The sequence below is a fragment of the Mandrillus leucophaeus genome, unplaced genomic scaffold (genome assembly GCF_000951045.1).
Source record: "Mandrillus leucophaeus isolate KB7577 unplaced genomic scaffold, Mleu.le_1.0 Scaffold532, whole genome shotgun sequence".
NCBI classification, from domain to species: domain Eukaryota; kingdom Metazoa; phylum Chordata; class Mammalia; order Primates; family Cercopithecidae; genus Mandrillus; species Mandrillus leucophaeus.
Window position 1 is genome coordinate 1,867,537 of NW_012105720.1, and position 20,430 is coordinate 1,887,966.

The 20,430-nt window shown below is 34.1% G+C and overlaps 1 protein-coding gene across 1 annotated transcript in view; it reads right to left on the reverse strand.

Annotated features, from left to right (window-relative positions):
- PGAP1 (post-GPI attachment to proteins 1) overlaps nt 1-20,430 on the reverse strand; it is a 76,085-nt gene that overhangs the window by 21,684 nt on the left and 33,971 nt on the right. The window contains exons 13-20 of the mRNA XM_011997195.1: nt 16,981-17,058; nt 12,684-12,759; nt 10,619-10,692; nt 10,463-10,514; nt 9,901-9,967; nt 9,383-9,491; nt 7,882-7,920; nt 2,184-2,277 (exon numbers count right to left, since the gene is read on the reverse strand). Of these exons, the coding sequence (XP_011852585.1) occupies nt 2,184-2,277; nt 7,882-7,920; nt 9,383-9,491; nt 9,901-9,967; nt 10,463-10,514; nt 10,619-10,692; nt 12,684-12,759; nt 16,981-17,058 (589 nt within the window). The remainder of the gene's footprint in view (nt 1-2,183; nt 2,278-7,881; nt 7,921-9,382; nt 9,492-9,900; nt 9,968-10,462; nt 10,515-10,618; nt 10,693-12,683; nt 12,760-16,980; nt 17,059-20,430) is intronic.

Below are 20,430 nucleotides of genomic sequence, written 5' to 3' on the forward strand. Positions count from 1 at the left end.
ACTTGAACCCGGGAGGTGGAGGTTGTGGTGAGCTGAGATTGAGCCATTTCACTCCAGCCTGGGCAACAAGAGCAAAACTCCGTCTCAAAAAAAAAAAAAAAAAAAAAAAGACATACCAATGGCCAACAAATATATTTTTTAAAATGTTCAACATCACTAATCACCAGTGAAATGTACATCAAAACCACAATGAGATATTACCTCATCCTAGTTAAAATGGCTTGTTATCAAAAAGACAAAAAATAACAAGTGCTAATGATGATACGGAAAAAGAGGAATGCTAGCACACAATTGGTACAAATGTAAATTAGCATAGCCATTATGAAAAACAGACTGGAGATCCTTCAAAAAACTACGAACAGATCTGCTATATGACCCAGCAATCTTACTGCTATATATATTGTCCAAAAGAAAGGAAATCAGTATATCAAAGAGATGTCTGCATCCCCATGTTTACTGTAGCACTATTCACAATGGCCAAAATATGGAATCAACCTAAAGTCCATCAACAAATGAATGGAAAAGAAAGTGGTAATATATACACAATGGAATATTATGTAGACATAAAAGGAATGAAATTCTATCATCTGTAGCAACATGAATGTAACTGAAGGACATTATGCTAAGTGATAAATCAGGCATAGAAAGACGAATATTATACACTGTCATTCGTATCTGGGAATTTAAAAAGTTGATCTCATGGAGCTAGAGAATAGATGGTTACCAGAGGGTGGAAAAGGTAAAGAGGAGTGGAGGGATGAAGAAAGAATGGTTAATGGGTATAAAAATACAGTTAGAAGAAATAAGGTCTACCGTTTGATAGCACTGCAACCTCTGCCTCCCGGGTTCAAGCGATTCTCCTGCCTCAGCCTCCCAAGTAGCTAGGATTATAGGTGCCCACCACCAAGCCTGGATAATTTTTTGTATTTTTAGTAAAGATGGGGTTTCACCATACTGGCCAGGGTGGTCTTGAACTCCTGACCTCAGGTGATCTGCCCGCCTCGGCCTCCCAAAGTGCTGGGATTACCGGCATGAGCCAGCACCTGACCAAGATGACTGTAGTTAATAATTTATTTTATATTTTAAAATAGCTAGAAGATTTGGAATGTTCCCAACACAAAGAAATGGTAAATGCTTGAGTTGATGGATATCCTAATTACCCTGATTTGATCTTAACACATTATATGAGTGTGTCAAAATATCACCTGTACCCCATAAATAGGTACAATTATGTATCAATCAAATAAATTAAAAATAAAATACTTCTTAAAAACTCATTTGAGGCCGGGTGCGGTGGTTCACGCCTGTAATCCCAGCACTTTGGGAAGCTGAGGCGGGCAGATCACAAGGTCAGGAGTTCGAGACCAGCCTGGCCAACATGGTGAAACCCCATCTCTACTAAAAATACAAAAATTAGCTGGACATGGTGGCCGGTGCCTGTAATCCCAGTTACTTGGGAGGTTGAGCCAGGAGAATCACTTGAACCTGGGAGGTGGAGGTTGCAGTGAACCGAGATCACACCATTGTACTCCAGCCTGGGTAACAAGAGTAAAACTACGTCTCAAAACAAACAAACAAACAAAAACAAAAAAAGGCATTTGATAATATTAGGGCATTCTTGTTCATTTTTTGCTGTGTATTATGGTTAAATGTTTTGCCCCTTTTTAAGTCATAAATACTAGCAAATTATTATATGAAGATAATTATACTGCTTGATTCCTATATGTATTTTAAAAAACGACTTAGTTAATCTGGTTAGACTCAAAGTTATTTTTTCCATTAAAAATGACACTGATACAAAAATGACAAGTTAAAAGGATGTTAATAATTTGCAGGTCTTAAGACCACACATTGAAGGTCTCTGGACTAGCTTCCTCAAACTATTTGGGATTGGTAGTTGATAGTGGAAAAGTAATAAAGACGCAGAGAAGGCTCATCATAAAATCACATGCTATTTTGGAGTTTTCAAGAACAGAATAGTAGCTACTATTATGTGGCATAATTATAAAATAATAAATAAATTAAATAATAAAGTAATAAAAAGGGAGTTTTAAGAACTCTCTTAATTATGTCTACTGATTCAATATAATAGAATTATACATATAAATACATATGTGGAACTAATAGTTGTTCTACTTTAATATTCATAACAAAAGTAACTTAAAAATTAGAAGCATTCTTACCTGTTGAGAAAAGAGAATATAATTGTCCTCTATAAGTAAGAAGCATATTAGATATGACATAAGCAGGAAGAGCTCCACCATGAAATCTAACTACCTAAAAAACAAGTCAGTCAATGGGCAACTCCTGAATATTCATCTTAATGAAATAAGTGTAGTTTCACATAAAATTTAAAAGTTGCTCTTCAATTTATACCTTTCCTGACATGGCCACAAAGATATTTCCAGTAGTAAGTATCAAAAACTCTAAGTACAATAAATGTTGAAAATACATAGCAAACTAAAAATGCATCTGAATTTTTTATCGAAGGCATAATAGAACACATAATTGAGTAGCATATACTACAAAACTGTTTTCCAGGACACACTGATTATTTAGCATGTTCCAGGCATGACAGTAAACACCTTATATGCATTATCTCATGTCCTTCTCCTAATATTGTTTGAGGTAGTTCTTATCCCTATTTTATAGATAAAGAAATTCAGGCATGAGAGCCCAACTAACCTGCACAATTTAGAACATAATGGGCAAGTTACTTAGCTTCCCCTCTCTATGTCTTTATCAGTAAATGGGGACAATACTAGTATGTACCTTATAGGTAGTTATGAGCATTAGACATGCATATGTGTGTAAGGCATTCAGAATATTAACTCATATATGACAAGTTATGAGGAAATGTTAATTGCTTTATTAACTTTTTATGTCCTTCACTGTGTTTGAAAATCTTATGGAACTGTAAGTTTTAAAATCAGTGCCTGAGTTCATAATCATTATGTTATAGTGCCTCAAGTCATCCTATCAGCTCTCTACAAAATACATACAACAAAAACAAGCATTCCTACACACCAGTAACAGACAAACAGAAAGCCAAATCACAAGTAAACTACCATTCACAATTGCTACAAAGAGAATAAAATACCTAGGAATACAACTTACAAGAGATGTGAAGGACCTCTTCAAGGAGAACTACAAACCACCACTCAAGGAAATAAGAGAGGACATAAATAAATGGAAAAACATTCCATGCTCATGGATAGGAAGAATCAATATTGTGAAAATGGCCATACTGCCCAAAGTAATTTATAGATTAAATGTTATCCACATCAAGCTACCATTGTCCTTCTTCACAGAATTAGAAAAAACTACTTTGTTTCATATGGAACCAAAAAAGAGCCTGCATAACCAAGACAATCTTAAGTAAAAAGAACAACCCTGGAGGCATCACTCTACCTGACTTCAAACTATACTACAAAGCTACAGTAACCAAAACAGTATGATACTGGTACCAAAACAGATATACAGACCAAAGGAACAGAACAGAGGCCTCAGAAATAACACCACATATCTACAACCATCTGGTCTTTGACAAACCTGACAAAGACAAACAATGGGATAAGGATTCCCTATTTAATAAATAGTGTTGGGAAAACCGGCTAGCCATATGCAGAAAACTGAAACTGGACTCTTTCCTTAAACCTTATACAAAAATTAACTCCAGATGGATTAAAGACTTAAAGTAAGACCTAAAACCATAAAAACCCTAGAAGAAAACCTAGGCAATACCATTCAGGACATAGGCATGGGCAAAGACTTCATGACTAAAACACCAAAAGTAATGGCAACAAAAGCCAAAATTGGCAAATGGGATCTAATTAAACAAAAGAGTTTCTGCACAGCAAAAGAAACTATCATCAGACTGAACAGGTAACCTACAGAATGGGAGAAAATTTTTGCAATCTATTCATCTGACAAAGTGCTAATATCCAAAATCTACAAAGAACTTAAAGTTACAAGAAAAAACAAACAACCTCATCAAAAAGTGGCGAAGGATATGAACAGACACTTCGCAAAAGAAGACGTTTATGCGGCCAACAAACATATGAAAAAAAGCTCATCATCACTGGTCAACAGAGAAATGCAAATCAAAACAACAATGAGATACTATCTCACCCCAGGTAGAATGGTGATCATTAAAAAGTCAGGAAAGAACAGATGCTGGAGACGATGTGGAGAAATAGGAATGCTTTTACGCTGTTGGTGGGAGTGTAAATTAGTTCAACCATTGTGGCAGACAGTGTGGCAATTCCTCAAGGATCTAGAACTAGAAATACCATTTGACTCAGTAATCCCATTACTGGGTATATACCCAAAGGATTATAAATCATTCTACTATAAAGACACATGCACACATATGTTTACTGCGGCACTGTTCACAACAGCAAAGACTTGGAATCAACCCAAATGCCCATCAATGATAGACTGGATAAAGAAAATGTGGCACATATACACCATGGAATACTACGCAGCCATAAAAAAAAGGATGAGTTCATGTCCCTTGCAGGGATATGGATGAAGCTGGAAACCATTATTCTCAGCAAACTAACACAAGAACAGAAAACCAAACACTGTATGTTCTCACTAATAAGTGGGAGTTGAACAATGAGAACACATGGACACAGGGAGGGGAACATCACACACCAGGGCCTGTCAGGGGGTGGGCGGCTAGGGGAAGGATAGCATTAGGAGAAGTACCTAATGTAGATGACGGGTTGATGGGTGCAGTAAACCACCACAGCACGTGTATACCTATGTAACAAACCTGCACGTTCCGCACATGTACTCCGGAACTTAAAAGTATAATTTTAAAAAAAGCCTTAAGTTCTTTTAATGTCACATTATTAAAAGTAAATTTACTTTAAAGCATGTTTTCCATTCCACATAATTTTTTTAGAACATGTATAGACTTCTCTGGCAACCTGAGGAAAGCTATGTAAGTACAAGCTTACTATAAAAGTTGGAGAAAATTTCAGAAAATTCAGGGTCTCCCTAAAGTTCCTCCATGGATTCCCAGGTAAAAAGAGAAGAGAAAAAAATCAGATAACGTACAGCCCATACTTGTCACTTACAGTTTACAGCTTTGCATGGAAGGTTGGGAAAGCTGAGTAAAAGGGAAAAGACCATTTTGCTACCTAATACCAAATCATACATGACATGCTGGGAAATATACTGTACTTATCGAGAGTATAAAAGGAAAGTTAAGCAACACAGCAGGCTCAGGAGTTAGACTCCTGGATTTAGATTCCAGCTTTGCCTCTCACTAGTTCTGTGTCCTTGGGCAAGTTATTTTACTCCTCCATTACTTTCCCTTCCCTCTCTCTATATCCTCATCTGTAAAATGAGATAAACAGCACTTACCTCACAGGGATGTAAGGCTTAAATATGTTCACACTTGCATAAAGCATTTGGAACAGTAACTGGTACATGGTAACTGACTGGAAAATACTAGCTGTTATTGTTACCTTTAATGCCCTTCACTGTGTTTAGAATCTTGTAAGACATCCCACGCAGAGTATTCTGAATATAAAATTTATTTTAATGACAGAGGATCATTGTTATGAGTATTAAATGTTATACTGGGCTACAGATACAACTGGGTATATAAGATACTACTAAACTTACAACTATAAACTGACCTCCCTGTCTCATAGTCAAACTGTAGCCATACTTAGTATTTGGTGCAGTATTTCTTTAAATTTTGAATTACATGCCAACATTGAAAAATTAAAATATTTCGTTTAAAACTTCAGATTTCTAGTTTCTCTTAAAAGCTGAAGATCTGGCAACACTGGACTTCATTCCTGCACAGAAATGATTTACCAGCGTTTATGGAATTCTCTTGAGAAAGTAACTTTCAGTTTATGCTTTGCCCTCTTTTTCGTAAGAGCAGACTATAGAATATGTGAATATTTTCCTCTTTCCTTTTTCAGAAAAAAATTTAACTTTATGAAAAGATATCTACTGAAGGCTGAAGTTTCTCTTATTCATTTTCTCCAACCTTCTGTGACTGAATCAGCAACATTCAAAATATGTATTGTTTTTTAAAACAAGTAAGATACACAACTTTCATTCATTCTCTTACTACCTACAAGCTACATTTTTAAACAAGCATGAAGGAAGAACATCTTATGTCTTTTCAATAATTTGAGAATTTAATTCAATTAATACAAATTCTTTTTGTTTTTAAATTTTTTATTACAGAACTAAGCTTAAGCTTCAATAATACAAATTATTTAATTGACATTTTAAAAGAATCTACATTTGATACTGTTAACACCTGTACATCCTCAGTCTTTAGAAAGATTTCCACATCAAAACCAGAATACTAGGTCTGTCCTCTTTTGGTTTATAATTATGCTTGACTCTAGTGTATCAAGCTGACTTGACTTTTCTTGTTACTAAATTGAATTATGAGACACAGGAATTATATGGATAAGAGAGTATGTTATATTCCTACTCCAAACCACTGTTTACAGTAATATGCCCTTTCACCATACTAAATATACAATAGTATGAATTTGAGAGATTTGATTGGTTCCTTAACATTTTAGAATATATACTGTAATTATCCATGATGCTATTTTCCAACTTACACAAAGATTTTAATCTTCCCTTCCTAATTTAGCACAAAATTTTTATATATTAACTTACAATTTTATAATGTTCACAAATTAATAACGTTCATAATCTAGTTCTCACCAAGTTGCTCTGAGGATTGAATGAGATAATGCATATAAAAAATGTTTCTAATTTAATTTTGTCTTGTGAGTTTTATTACAGTATTAAATGACTTGAGTTAAAACAAAATTCTACTATGCCTGCATTGCAAAATACAACAGATCAAAAAAAAGTGAAAGTAATAAAAGCTGTAATACAAATTTGACTGAATTTTAAAACTATGTAACTTCCCTAACTTATTAATTGTTATCTTATTTATGTCCAGGTTGCACAATTGTGCAAATTATAGCGATGCTAAGTAGTATCTATAGTTCTACTACTTTAGGCAGTATTTTTGTAATATTATTTGCTAATGAATTCAATACGTTTATCTTTAATAGAATTTATGTTTACCTTTTATAAACTAAGTATGCACAATATAAAAAGTTATTTGAAAACATTCATTTATACAGCAGGGCCTACATATTTTATTATACTATGATTTTATAATGTAATATGAGCAACATGAAATCTTTTTTCTTTTTCTTTCTTTTTTTTTTTTTTTTGAGATGGGGTCTCCCTTTGTTGCCAAGGCTAGAGTGCAGTGGCACAATCTCAGCTCACTGCAACCTCTGTCTCCCAGGTTCAAGCGAGTCTCATGCCTCAGCCTCTTGAGTAGCCAGGACTATAGGTGTGTGCCACCATGCCTGGCTAATTTTTGTCTTTTTAGTAGAGGTGGAGTTTTACCAGTTGGCCAGGCTGGTCTCGAACTCCTGACCTTAAGTGATCTGCCTGCCTTGGCCTCCCAAAGTGCTGGGATTACAGATGGGAGCCACCATGCCCGACCGTGAAGTCTTAATATGAAATTCATTTAGGCAAAAATATTAGTTTGTTTGAGAATCAGGTATCAGCTCTCATTTTTTGGACGCATCAAACATGAAAGCATCACCTTAAAGCAGGGGTGGACAACTACGGCCTGTGGGCCAAGAATAATTTTTGGATTTTATTAAAGTGGAAGAAGAATGAAAAAGAAAAAAGGAAGAAGACAGAAGCAGCTACAGCAGTGGCAGTAGCAAAAGATACTGTATGTGGTCTGCAAAAAATTATTGATTATCTGGCCCCTTATGGAAAAAGTCTACAACCCCTTCCTTAGAGTTATCTATTCATAAAGCAGTAAATAATTAACCAGCCAGGAATCTCTCTTACCTGTCCAAGTATTTGTGAAAAGGAAGTCTTAATTGTCACCTAGTTTAAAACAATTATTGAAAAAAAGGTTATTTTCCTCTAAACTCCTTTACATTTTATTCAATTGAGTACTTCTGCATTTCTCTAAGCATAATAATTGATTTTCCATAATGGTAAATCTTAAAGGCACTCAAGATCTTAAAGAATCTTCTGAACCACCATGTAAATTGTATTAAGTACAGTTTTACTGTTTAGCATACTTTCGCACGTATCTAATTATTTGACAGTTGAGTAAATGCTATTATGCCCCTTTACTACCTAAAATATTTGATTAAGTAGAATATCTTATTACCACATCATGCCAGCTAAAGAAATTTAAGTCAAAATAATATTTTAAAAAGAATTTCATCCTTAATTATCTCTACCATAAATACAACTTTTTTTATAATTAGGAAGTCTATTTGATATTAGAAAGGAGATAAATTTTTTTTAGGGAAGTTTAAAATGATTACATTTTGTCAAAATATAGACTTCTTGAAAATATACAGTATTTGTAAAAACATGGACATTTTGAGAGCATGCAGTATTTGCAGCCAAATTTTTATCACAATTTTTTCTATTGCTTTACTATTATAAATATGAATAGGCAAGTTAAAAACTACTATGGCCCTGAAAAACCCTTAACTGTTAGAAACAGGATGCAAGATATCAAAGCAATAATAAATTCCACGAAATCTAAATTAATTCATAATATAAGTTCAACTGAAACTTGGCTGGAGGAACAGATTCTATTAATTTGACAATATCAATCCTAGTTTACCCTTGAAAAGTTAGATCTAACAAAGTATCCAAACATTTAAGCTTGGTTTAAAGCAGTTGAGCAGAAATAAAATATTTCACATAAACCAGAGGCCTATGATGTCATAACCACTGAAATGAGTACTTTAATCACTTAAATCTGGAATCTAGGGGCTCTTCATTCATGAATCCATAAGTAAATAAAATGTTACTCTCAAGTCTATTTCCCTTAACACAAAGAGATGTATTTTGATTACAAAATAAACATAATAGGTATGAAATCACACATTTTAATGACTAGCAGAGTTTAAAATAATTAGTGAAAAGGAAAGAAGATCCTTAAGCTAACAACCAGTAGAGCTATACACCAATAAGTATCATGTCAGTTACTGCAGTAAGCCCCTGTCAGCTGACCTCATGATGTTCTTCAATTTATAAAAGATTCTGGACTTGGGGCTTCCAAATTCAGAAGTTGAATCTACAGTCTCATTTTTTGCTTTATCTTCTATTACTTATTAAGATGTATACATTTTCAAATGGTCTAGTTATGGAGATGCTAAGGTGGTGTTAATAGGAAAAATGAAGAACATTTAAAATATTTTAAATGCCTATTTTTTGTATGTATTGGCTTCCATACCACCATGTATCTAAAGCTTATATAAAAAGAATATTTCTAGCTTATTCTATAACTAAACCTTAAAAATTAATCAAACATACAACTTACCTCGTACCGACAGTCTGATGATGTGTACATTTTTAATAATGCCACATGGCTGTCATTTTCTGGTTGAGCAATATGGAGTTTCAGAGAAATTTCTGTGGAAGATGGAGCCCTGAAGAGATAACTTAAATTCAATTCTCAAATACAAAATGCTGGTAAAGAGCCACGGCTAAGTTAATCCCCAGCACAATACAATCGAATAATGTAGAGGAAGTTAGGTACCAGACACATAATTGTGGATGGGCACTTTTTCAATGATATCACAATTGTTTGAATGCTTCCTCTAGGACACAGGAGTAGGGAGAGGGTGGAAGGGGGCTCAGGTTCCAAGCAAGTAAAGTTTAAGTTTTCTATCATTTAATAAGAATACTATATATTAAATTATAGGAACAATGCTATATAAAGGATACATACATTTTACTGAGGCATTTTAATAATTCATGATTTAAATAAATAAACTAAGCAGAATATCTATTATTCAAAAACACCAAAGTTTAAAGTAAATTCTTTCGAATACTTACTGTGCAACGGTTAGTGAATCTTCATAAGACCAAGGAATATGAAGTTTATAGATACTGGTTATTTCTTCTGTTAAAACATTAAAAAAATGTATTATTAACAATATGTTACTCTAAACATTAAACGACTATAACACCTAACTAATTATACAATTGTTCATTTCATTTAAAAAATCAGTACAGGTTATATTACATGATAAAAAATTATGGAGAATTCCTAAATAATAATGCTTTAATTCGATTTATAATAGATATTACAGCAGATAGGCAGTACTAAGAAAGTGGAAAAATATTAAATAACTAAATCTGAATTACTACTATAAGACATAAAGATATATGGTATTTTAAAAATGTGGATATTTAAAGTGAAACAGATAAAAATGCTTTACTGTTAAGAAAGGGTCTATGTTAAATCCCCTGGAAATATAAACAACTTTTCTATTATATATTTAATTTTACTTCACATAAAAATATATGGAAGTATTATAGAAAATTCAAGTTAACACCTACTGACTCTTCAAACAACAATATTATTTTCTACACATTTTTTAGAAAACATATTTACCTTTCACTGCTGAGCACTTGCTTACCACGTTGATTTTAAAAGCTTGGTATATCTAACAGAGTTTGACCACAAAAAGAAAATAAAAAGGTTACTTGTATGTTAAAGTAAACATTAAAGTAAAATCAAATCCTTCTTGTTGGAGTCAGGATTAATTACCTGTCCAAAGTTCAGAAGCTCTAGATTGTAGTAGAGGCCGTTTGTATTTAACACCACTTTCCTTGAAGACAATCCTGTTGAATTCAAAGCACTGTATTACTTAGAATATCAAGGAAGTTTTAAAATATGTAGTGATTATTTAATTAGCATTAAAACAATGCCAATAATTAAAAATTTGTTTACAGGTTTTCACTTCTGCATGGAGTTAACTCCTAAAAATCTAATCCCCCAGCAATAAACTCTAGACAAAACAACTTTTATGACTTCCAATCACATCTATCTGCTTTTATAATTCCAATTTCAGAAAGGTATATACTTTCTTGGTAGATCTTTTATTTTAGAAGCTTCTTATCTTCTAATGATAAGGGTGATTCAGAATTGTCATTTCTGTATTGTTCTGGGTATTTTTATACCAAAACAAAGGGTAAGGGGAAAAATAAAAATCTTCGAGTTTTCCCAAGTAACACAGATTCTTTTCATAAATGGGATGTAAAAAAATATTTAAAGGATGGGCATACCAAAATGGCACAGGAGTTAACGTAAAAAAGTTCCCAATATTCAAAGCTAGAACAACTTAAGCAAAAATATATATAATGACAGAATTGTTTTATAGCCCAATGAATAAAATAGATATCCCTGAGTCCATAGTGACATAAATAAAAATTGAATAAATAAATAAATGGGGGAGAAGGGTCTACTTTATCTCAGGAAGAATTCCACTAAATGTAGAATACCAGAGTAATATTTGCTAAGTACTAGATGAACCAATGGATGCTAAAAATAGTGGGTTATTCTAAAGAAAAACAGGACATTCATATATTCTCAAAGTATGTCACCCCAGATATTTATTAATTACAAAAGGAAAAAGCAATAACGTTATAATGGAGAAACCTAGCAGGCACCATCTTAACCAAGAAAGGAAAATTAACATAACTAGTAATTAGAGATATGAGTATCATGTATACTCAATATGATATAGTAGGTAATCCTCCTTGCTTCTGTGGTATTTTGGCAAAAATACATAACCTCAATATAATCACGAGAAAGTATTAGACTGGGCGCCTTGGCTCATTCCTGTAATCCCAGCATCTTGGGAGGCCAAGGCAGACAGATTTCTGGAGTCCAGGAGTCTGAGACCAGCCTGGGCAACATGGTGAATCTCTGTCTCTACAAAAAATACAAAAAAGTTAGCTGAACATGGTGTCACATGCCTGTAGTCCTAGCTACTCAGGAGGCTGAGGTGGAAGGATTGCTTGAGCCCAGAGGCAGAGGTTGCAGTGAGCTGAGATCATGCCATTGTACTCCAGCCTGGGTGACAGAGTGAGACCTTGTTCCCTACTCCCCCCACAAAAATGAAAGTATCAGACAACTCCAAATAAGGAACATTGTACAAAATAATTGAACAGTATTCTTCAAAGGTTTCAAAGTTGTGAAAGGCAAGGAAAGATTGAGGAACTGTCACAGATTACAGGAGACTTAGGAGTCATGACAACTAAACGCAATGTGGAAACCTGGAGAAGCAGGACATCTGTGGAAAAACTGGTGAAAAACAAATAAAGCCTGCAGTTTAATTAATAGTATTGCACTAATTTCTTGGTTTAAAAGGTTGTATTGTGTTTATGTAGAAGGTCAACCTTAGGGAAATGTGGGTGAAGGATATACAGAAACTCGTTTGTAACTTTTCTGTAAATCTAAAATTATTTCAAAATAAAGTTTAAAAGAATATTTAGAGAAATCTTGAAACCTTCTTATACAAATAGCAATTTATAATTCTATATTAAAATTGTATTAAAAGGGCCAATAGGATAAATTTCACATAAGAACAGACACACAGACACATATATACACACACTCAATTACCTGCAAATGTATGTGATTATGGAAGTTCACTTCTCAGAATATGACTGCTAGCCCAATGAGAAGAAAATCACTGAACCACATTATACAGTTATTCTAAGAACTATACTTGAAATAGTCAACAACATTCGATATTACAAAGCTCTGCTTTACTGCAACTCTGTTAAAAATAAAAGCAATTCTTATGCTTTCCAAAAACAGTACTTACCAAAGGAAAAAAGATGAGTTACAGGAAGCTGTATGTATCTTGTCTCTTTTTTAAAGAATTCACAATCTACAACAAACTGAAATACAAAACACTGATTTATTTTTAAAAAGTAAAGTTAAATTTATAGTAAAATATCTTTACTTGATGTTTGAGTGGAAAATAAAAGTCTATAAATCTCAGCTTTGGAGAAAGTATCATCTATTACACTATAATTCTGCCTATACTTAGATGACAAGAATTTCTCAAGGAGAGATACTATGCTGAGAAAACTTGATACACAAGCTTAACTTAAAAGATTATTAGAGGACCATTTCTAGAACAACAGATCCATAGCAGTTTTTTTAAATAGTTAGCTTTAGGTGTTTGCAGAAGAAGGACAGTAAAGGATGGATCAAAGTATTAAGAGCCTAGGCTAATTCAAGATTAATTAAGGATTTAAACACTATGTCTCTTAATACTTTCATAGTCAACAAGAAAATGTGATTTTGTTATATATCTTTTGAAAAATCCTGTATTTATTAAAGATAGTCTAATTCGCCTATAAAAGGCTTTTGGAGAAATACTGCCATTGATTGACATATGGCTAATGTTATTTGTGGAACAATATTTCAGGTTAAACAGTTATTACAGTAAGTGTAAAAAAGGTTTGCTATGTATGAAGCCAGAAAAAGAAATGCTTTTCAAAAAAGTAGAACTAAAATGTGACACCCGCGTCATTATAATTTTTTGTAGTGACATTTCTTTTTAAATAACATTTCTATTAGCGGCATGAGAAGCTCTGCTCTACTTATTTCTGGTAAAGGAAAAGTTTCATTAAAATAATCTCTACAATGCGATATTATTTTGATCTATAGAAGCTAAAGAAAAATTAATCTGATGCGTAACTGTAGCTGGCAAGTAGTTTGCTGTCTACAAAAGCGGAAAGCTAGTGGGGTCTATCCTAGGCTTTTCTAATAACTATACTTTGGATTTGTCTGAAGCAGTATTACTTTGTTTGCCTCTTGGGTAGATTTTTTATTGTTTTCAAAAGTGAAAAACAGACAGGGAAATTGCTACTAGATTATACCATACACTTGGGGGAATAAAAGAAAAAACTTTTAAGGGGTTTTGCTTTTATTTCTCCCTCCTTACTTATAAGGCAAAGAACACAGTCAGATATTTTCATTATAGAAAACAGCTGCTGAAAGATAATAGAAATCATTTATTGAACAGGATTATTCATTATATTTTTTACAAAGTACTTTTGGATAAGTCTATATCAGAGAGGGAAGCAGTTTTTAAAAGCAATTTAATCACTTTGAACAAGTTTAAAATAATAGAATTTTTATTATTGCTTTAAAAATTTGGCTGTGCCTTTAGTTTTGCATAATGACAAAAACCCTACCCAAGAAAGAGAAAATTCAAAGGCCTGTCTCTCAAACACCCAAGGTAAGTAAATTTCTAACGGGTTTAATCATTTTGTTTTCTGTTACAAAAAAAAAAAATGCAGATAATTCCATATTTGCATTTCTAAAAATATATTGATACAAGTTGACTAAAAAATGTTTTACACTATTTGAATATATGTCACGTTCTGATGATGAGCTATATACATAGACATGCAAAAACTATGAAAGACTTAAGTTATAATTCTAGTGAGACAGGGTTGTATAACAGTAGAGTCTGCAGTGTTACTTTCCAAAGAGCATTAAGATGCATTACATATTTATTAGGCTGCTAAGACTGTCTATTTGCAGAAAGGCTCATTAATTTCTTGGAATAACCAGAGAGGGCCTTTTCAAGTTTGAGAAAAATATTAGATTCATTCAAAACCATCTTACCTGACAGAAAAACCCTTAAAGAGAGCTTTTAGTATTGAAGATGCTGAATTACCTCTCACTTGAGCTAAGCAAAACAGAACAATGAATCCATTATAAGGGACTTGCGAGATTTAGTCATTGAGATGACTCCCAACTACATCCCCCTTTTCCTTTCTCTATTTCTCCTAAATTTTTCTGATTATTTTGGCTACAAATCTTACCAACCTTCTCATTCAATAAACATTTTATTGAGCATTTATGCAGTAGTCACTGAAGGTTGAGGATGCAAAGTGGAATAAAACCTATCTGTTCATTACTCTTAAAGAGTTCACAATGTGGTCATGGCAACTGAGACATAAATAAATTATAATTCAATATAATAAAATTTTCAAAGAAGTTATAAACAAAGTATCAGAATAAGTAAAAGATTACTGGGGGACTCTGGAAAAGGGAAAAAGGGACACAGGTTGGATCCTGAAGAGTAAGTTTGCTGGGTGAAATAGGAAAAGGGGAGTCCAAAGTACCCTCTACCTCCATTTTCTTTCTTACCCACTAATTCTATCAAAATCACCATTCTTTTCTTTCTATTCCCACTTCCCCAGTACAGGCCGAGGATCCCTTATCCAAAATGTGTGGAACTAGAAGTGTTTGATTTTTTCAGATTTTGGAATATTTGCCTATATATAATGAGATATCTTGGGGATGGAACCCAAGTCTAAACACGAAATTCATTTATGTTTCATATATATCTTATACACATAGTCTCAAGGTAATTTTTATATTTTTAATAACTTTGTGCATGAAACAAAATTTTGACTGTTTTGACTATATTTCACCACATGAGGTCAGGGGTAGAATTTTGCAATTTTGTTGTTAGGTTGGCACTCAAAATGCTTTAGATGGCGTGCCCTCGTTATTATAGCAGTGAGTATCCCCACTAGTCAAAAAGTTTTAGAGTTTGGATTTTCGGATTAAGGGTGCTCGGTCTGTACAAGCCCCTTAGGAGGTGTGTAGTCTGTTTCTGATCTATTCTACAGCATAAGGAGATTAATCTCCCCAAATAAATGATTTCTGATACCATTACTACTATAGTGAAAAATCTTATGGCTTCCTACTGACTTTTGAATTCTGTTAAGTCCTGAATCCTCCAATCAAGACTTTCACAATACGGCCATGAACTAATTTTCCAGACTTTTCCTCCACTACTATTCAAACCTATCGTGGCCATCCTTTCAAAATTATTATTTACTCATTCACCGGTTTTCAAATATACTTCATGCTTTGCTCTGTTGCTTTGTCTGAACAGTGCTGTTCCTTATAACTCCTGGCAATGATGTTACTATTGAGCATCTGGAATGTGACTAGGACAACTAGGGAACAGAATTTTTTATTTTATGTTAACTTAAATTGAAATAACCACATGTGCTAGTGATTCCTGCATTGACAGTATGGCTCTACAATGTTCATTCTTCCTATAAAAATCCTAGCTATCCGTTAAGGCCATTTTGTTTTATTTCATTTCATTTAAAAGGTGGGGTCTCATTATGTTGACTAGGCTGCAGTACAGTGGCTTTTCATAGGCATAATCATAGCATACTACAGCCTCCACCTCCTGGGTTCAAACGATTCTCCTACTTCAACTTCCCAAGTAGCTAGGACTACAGGTACTTGCCACCATGTCCACTTGAAAGCCATTTTAAATATCATCTTATTATAATGCCATTCTTTTTATGTACTTGCTATATTCTGATTTGTGTTATGTGTATTTGGGTAGTTCTTTTTCCACTCTTCCCTCTGCTCCAGTTACATTTCTCTCCCCCTTCCCAATAGCATGTAGCTTTTTCACAGTGGCTCATACCTGAATTCCCAGAACTTTGGGAGGCCAAGGTGGGCAGATCACCTGAGGTCAAAAGTTCAAGACCATCCTGGCCAGCATAGCAAAACCCCATCTCTACTAAAAATACAAAAATTAGCTGGGCGTGGTAGCACGCACGGGTAGTCCCAGCTACTTGAGAGGCTGAGACAAGAGAGTCGCTTGAACCCAGGAGGTAAAGGTTGTAGTGAGCCAAGATTGAGCCACTGCACTCCAGCCTGGGTGACAGAGCAAGACTGTCTCAAAAAAACAAAAAAAACCAGGGTCATGTCTTCATTTGTGTGCCTCCTATAATTCCTTGTACATAGCGTTGTACTTAAAGGGTACCTAATAATTCATAGGTTTTACACCTATGAATTATTATTATGTGTCTAATAATTCACAGGTTTTGAAAGACTGATTGATAAACTGGAACCATTTCTCACTTGGAACAAAGAAACTTGGGTTTATTCTGCTTAGTTCAAGTTAGAGTAGATGATCCTAATAATTTAACAGTCTTAGGTGGATCATCAAACTGGCTACGGTTTTAGATAAACTCTGTGCAGAAAAACTCATTGAAAAAGAACTGTAAAATTTAGCATGTATCCCCAAAACATTCTGATAACAATCTTAACCCACTTGTTACCTTACTTCCATGAACAGATGGTACATAAACAACAAGATGAGACAAAGATGGATAGTCTTGAAGTCTTAATGTCAGAAACTAAAATAAAAAAAAAACAAACTACTTTTATTTCTTAGAGATTAACGCATGTTTAAAGAAAAATAAATTACACTTATTTCTTACTCAATTAGTTATCTTAAAAAGCAGGCTTCCAATTTATGTTCACTACTTCACAAAATGCCCATGTTCACATTTCCAGGTCAATCATCCTGTTGAAAATCAAGTTCCTAATAATTATTATGTTAAATAAGGACTGCCAAAAATATTCCTTGGATCCCTTCACATAAAACAAATGACATTTAACATTAAATTTAATTATTTTCTATTATTATTTCCAAATTTGATGTCTTTCTTTTTATAATTTGGTTGTTACATATAGTATCACAGCATCGTTTCTACATTTATTTTGGTAGTATATAACAAAAAACATTCAATAGCTAATGAATGAATAAATGCTAAATATAATGAAAGAGTTACAATTTAATCCCAAATGATTTTGATCTAGCCCAAGTAGTAAAGAGTTGCTGGCTAATGGCATATCTGCACATCATCCCCTGGAATTTATTTAGCAAATGACAAAGACAAGTATGTCTAAATAATGCACCTCACCAAATGAGTAACTATTTACTTCTCAAAATTAAGACCAGTCCTATAGTCCATATTTTGAGGAATGGATTGGTAGAAGACTGCTCCATTTAATGAAAAGCCAAGGCACCAAATACAGTTTTTTTTGTTTTCTTTTTTGTTTTAATTTAACTTTTATTTTAAGTTCAGGGGTAGATGTGCAAGTTAGTTACATAGGTAAACTTGTGTCATGGGGGTTTGTTGTACAGATTATTTCATCACCCAGGTACTAAGACTAGTTACCCACTAGTTAGTTTTCCTGATCCTCTTCCTCCTACTACTCTCCACCTTCCAATAGGCCCCAGTGTGTGCTGTTGCACCTACATGTCCATGTGTTCTAATCATTCAGCTCCCACTTATAAATGAGAAGATGCAGTATTTGGTTTTCTGTTCCTGCATTCATTTGCTAAGGATAATGGCCTCCAGCTTCATCCATGTTCCTGCAAAGAACATGATCTTGTTCTTTTTTATGGCTGCATAGTATTCCATGGTGTATATGTAATATATTTTCTTTATCCAGTCTACTATTGATGGGAATTTAGGTTGATTCCATGTCTTTGCTATTGTGAATAGTGCTGCAATGAACACACGCATACACGTGTCTTTATAATAGAATGCTTTATACTCCTTTGGGTATACACCCAGTAATGGGACTATTTCTATTTTTAGGTCTTCAAGGAATCTCCACACTGTCTTCCACAATGGTTGAACTAATTAACACTCCCACCAACAGCGTGTAAGTGTTCTTTTTTCTCTGCAACCTCGCCAGCATCAGTTATATTTTGACTTTTTAATAATAGCCATTCTGATTGGTGTGAGATGGTATCTCACTGTGGTTTTGATTTGCATTTCTCTAATAGTCAGGGATGTTGAGCTTTTTTTCCATATAATTGTTGGCTGCATGTATGTCTTCTTTTGAAAAGTGTTGGTTCATGTCCTTTGGCCACTTTTTAATGAATTGTTTTTATCTTGTAAATTTGTTTAAGTTCCTTATAGATGCTGGATATTAGATCTTTGTCGGATGCAGAGTTTGCAAAATTTTTCTCCCATTCTGTAGGTTGCCTGTTCACTCTGTTGATAGTTTTCTTTGCTGTGAAGTAACTTTTTAGTTTAATTAGATCCCATTTGTCAACTTTTGCTTTTGTTGCAATTGCTTTTGGTATCATCATCATGAAATCTTTGCCCTTTCCTATGTCCAGAATGGTATTGCCTAGGTTGTCTTCCAGGTTTTTTATATTTTTGGGTTTTACATTTAAGTTTTAATCCATTCTGAGCTAATTTTTGTACGTGGTGTAAAGAAGAGGTCCAGTTTCAACCTTCTGCATAAGGCTAGGCAGTTATCCCAGCACCATTTATTGAATAGGGAAACCTTTCCCCATTGCTTGTTTTCGTCAGGTTTGTCAAAGGTCAGATAGTTGTAGGTGTGTGACCTTATTTCTAGGTTATCTATCCTGTTCCATTGGTCTATGTGTCTGTTTTTGTACCAGTACCATGCTGTTTTGGTTACTGTAGCCCTGTAGTATAATTTGAAGTCAAGTAGTGTGATGCCTCCAGCTTTGTTCTTTTTGCTTAGGATTGGCTTGGCTATACTGGGCTCTTTTTGGGTTCCATATGAATTTTAAAATGGTTTTTTCTAGTTCTGTGAAGAATGTCAATGGTAGTTTAATAGGAACAGCACTGAATCTATAAACTACTTTGGACAGTATGGCCATTTTAATGGTATTGATTCTTCCTATCCATGGGCATGGAATGTTTATCCATTTGTTGATGTCATCTCTGATTTATTTGAGCAGTGTTTTGTAATTCTCCTTGTAGAGATCTTTCATCTCTCTGATTAGTTGTATTCCTAGGTCTTTTATTCTTTTTTTTTTTGGCAATTGTGGATGGGACTGCATTCCTGATTTGGCTCTTGGCTTGACTGTTGCTGGTGTTAATAGGAATGTTAGTGATTTTTGCACATTGATTTTGTATCCTGATACTTTGCTGAAGTTGCTTATCAGCTTAAGGAGCTTTTGGGCTGCGACGATGGAGTTTTCTAGATATAGGATCATGTCATTTGCAAACAAAGAAAATTTGACTTCCTCTCTTCCTATATGGATGCCCTTTATTTCTTTCTCTTGCCTGATTGCCCTGGCCAGGTCTTCCAGTGCTATGCTGAATAGGAGTGCTGAGAGAGGGCATCCTTGTCTTGTGCTGGTTTTCAAGGGGAATGCTTCCAGCTTTTGCCCATTCAGTATGATGTTGGCTGTGGGTTTGTCATTAGATGGTTCTTAGTACTTTGAGGTATCTTCCTTCAATACCTAGTCTACTGGGAGTTTTTAACATGAATGGGTGTTGAATTTTATCAAAAGCCTTTTCTGCATCTATTGAGATAATTATGTGGCTTTTGTCTTTAGTTCTGTTTATGTGATGAATCACCCAAATACAGTTTTTAATCGAGTTTTGTTCTGGAAGTATATGTGGGGTGGGAGTAGTTATATGTTCTAACAATATGTTTGCATTAAAACATTTCTAAAGACACTTAGCTTTCCCCAATCTTCTTCAGAAGCACCAATGTGGGCAAGGAGGACAGAGATGCTCAAGCTAAAGAACCATTAATGAGTAGCTGACTAGATTCATGTGGGATGTTTATCAAACATAAACTCCTGGGCTTCACCCCAACTTAGCAAAGTCCCTGTGACAGGCTCATATGTTCTAATGTAAATTAAAGACCTTAAAAGGGCCACATAAGCCACAGCTACAGGCAGCTAAGACCCACCAGACAAATGGCAGCTAATATGAAACATA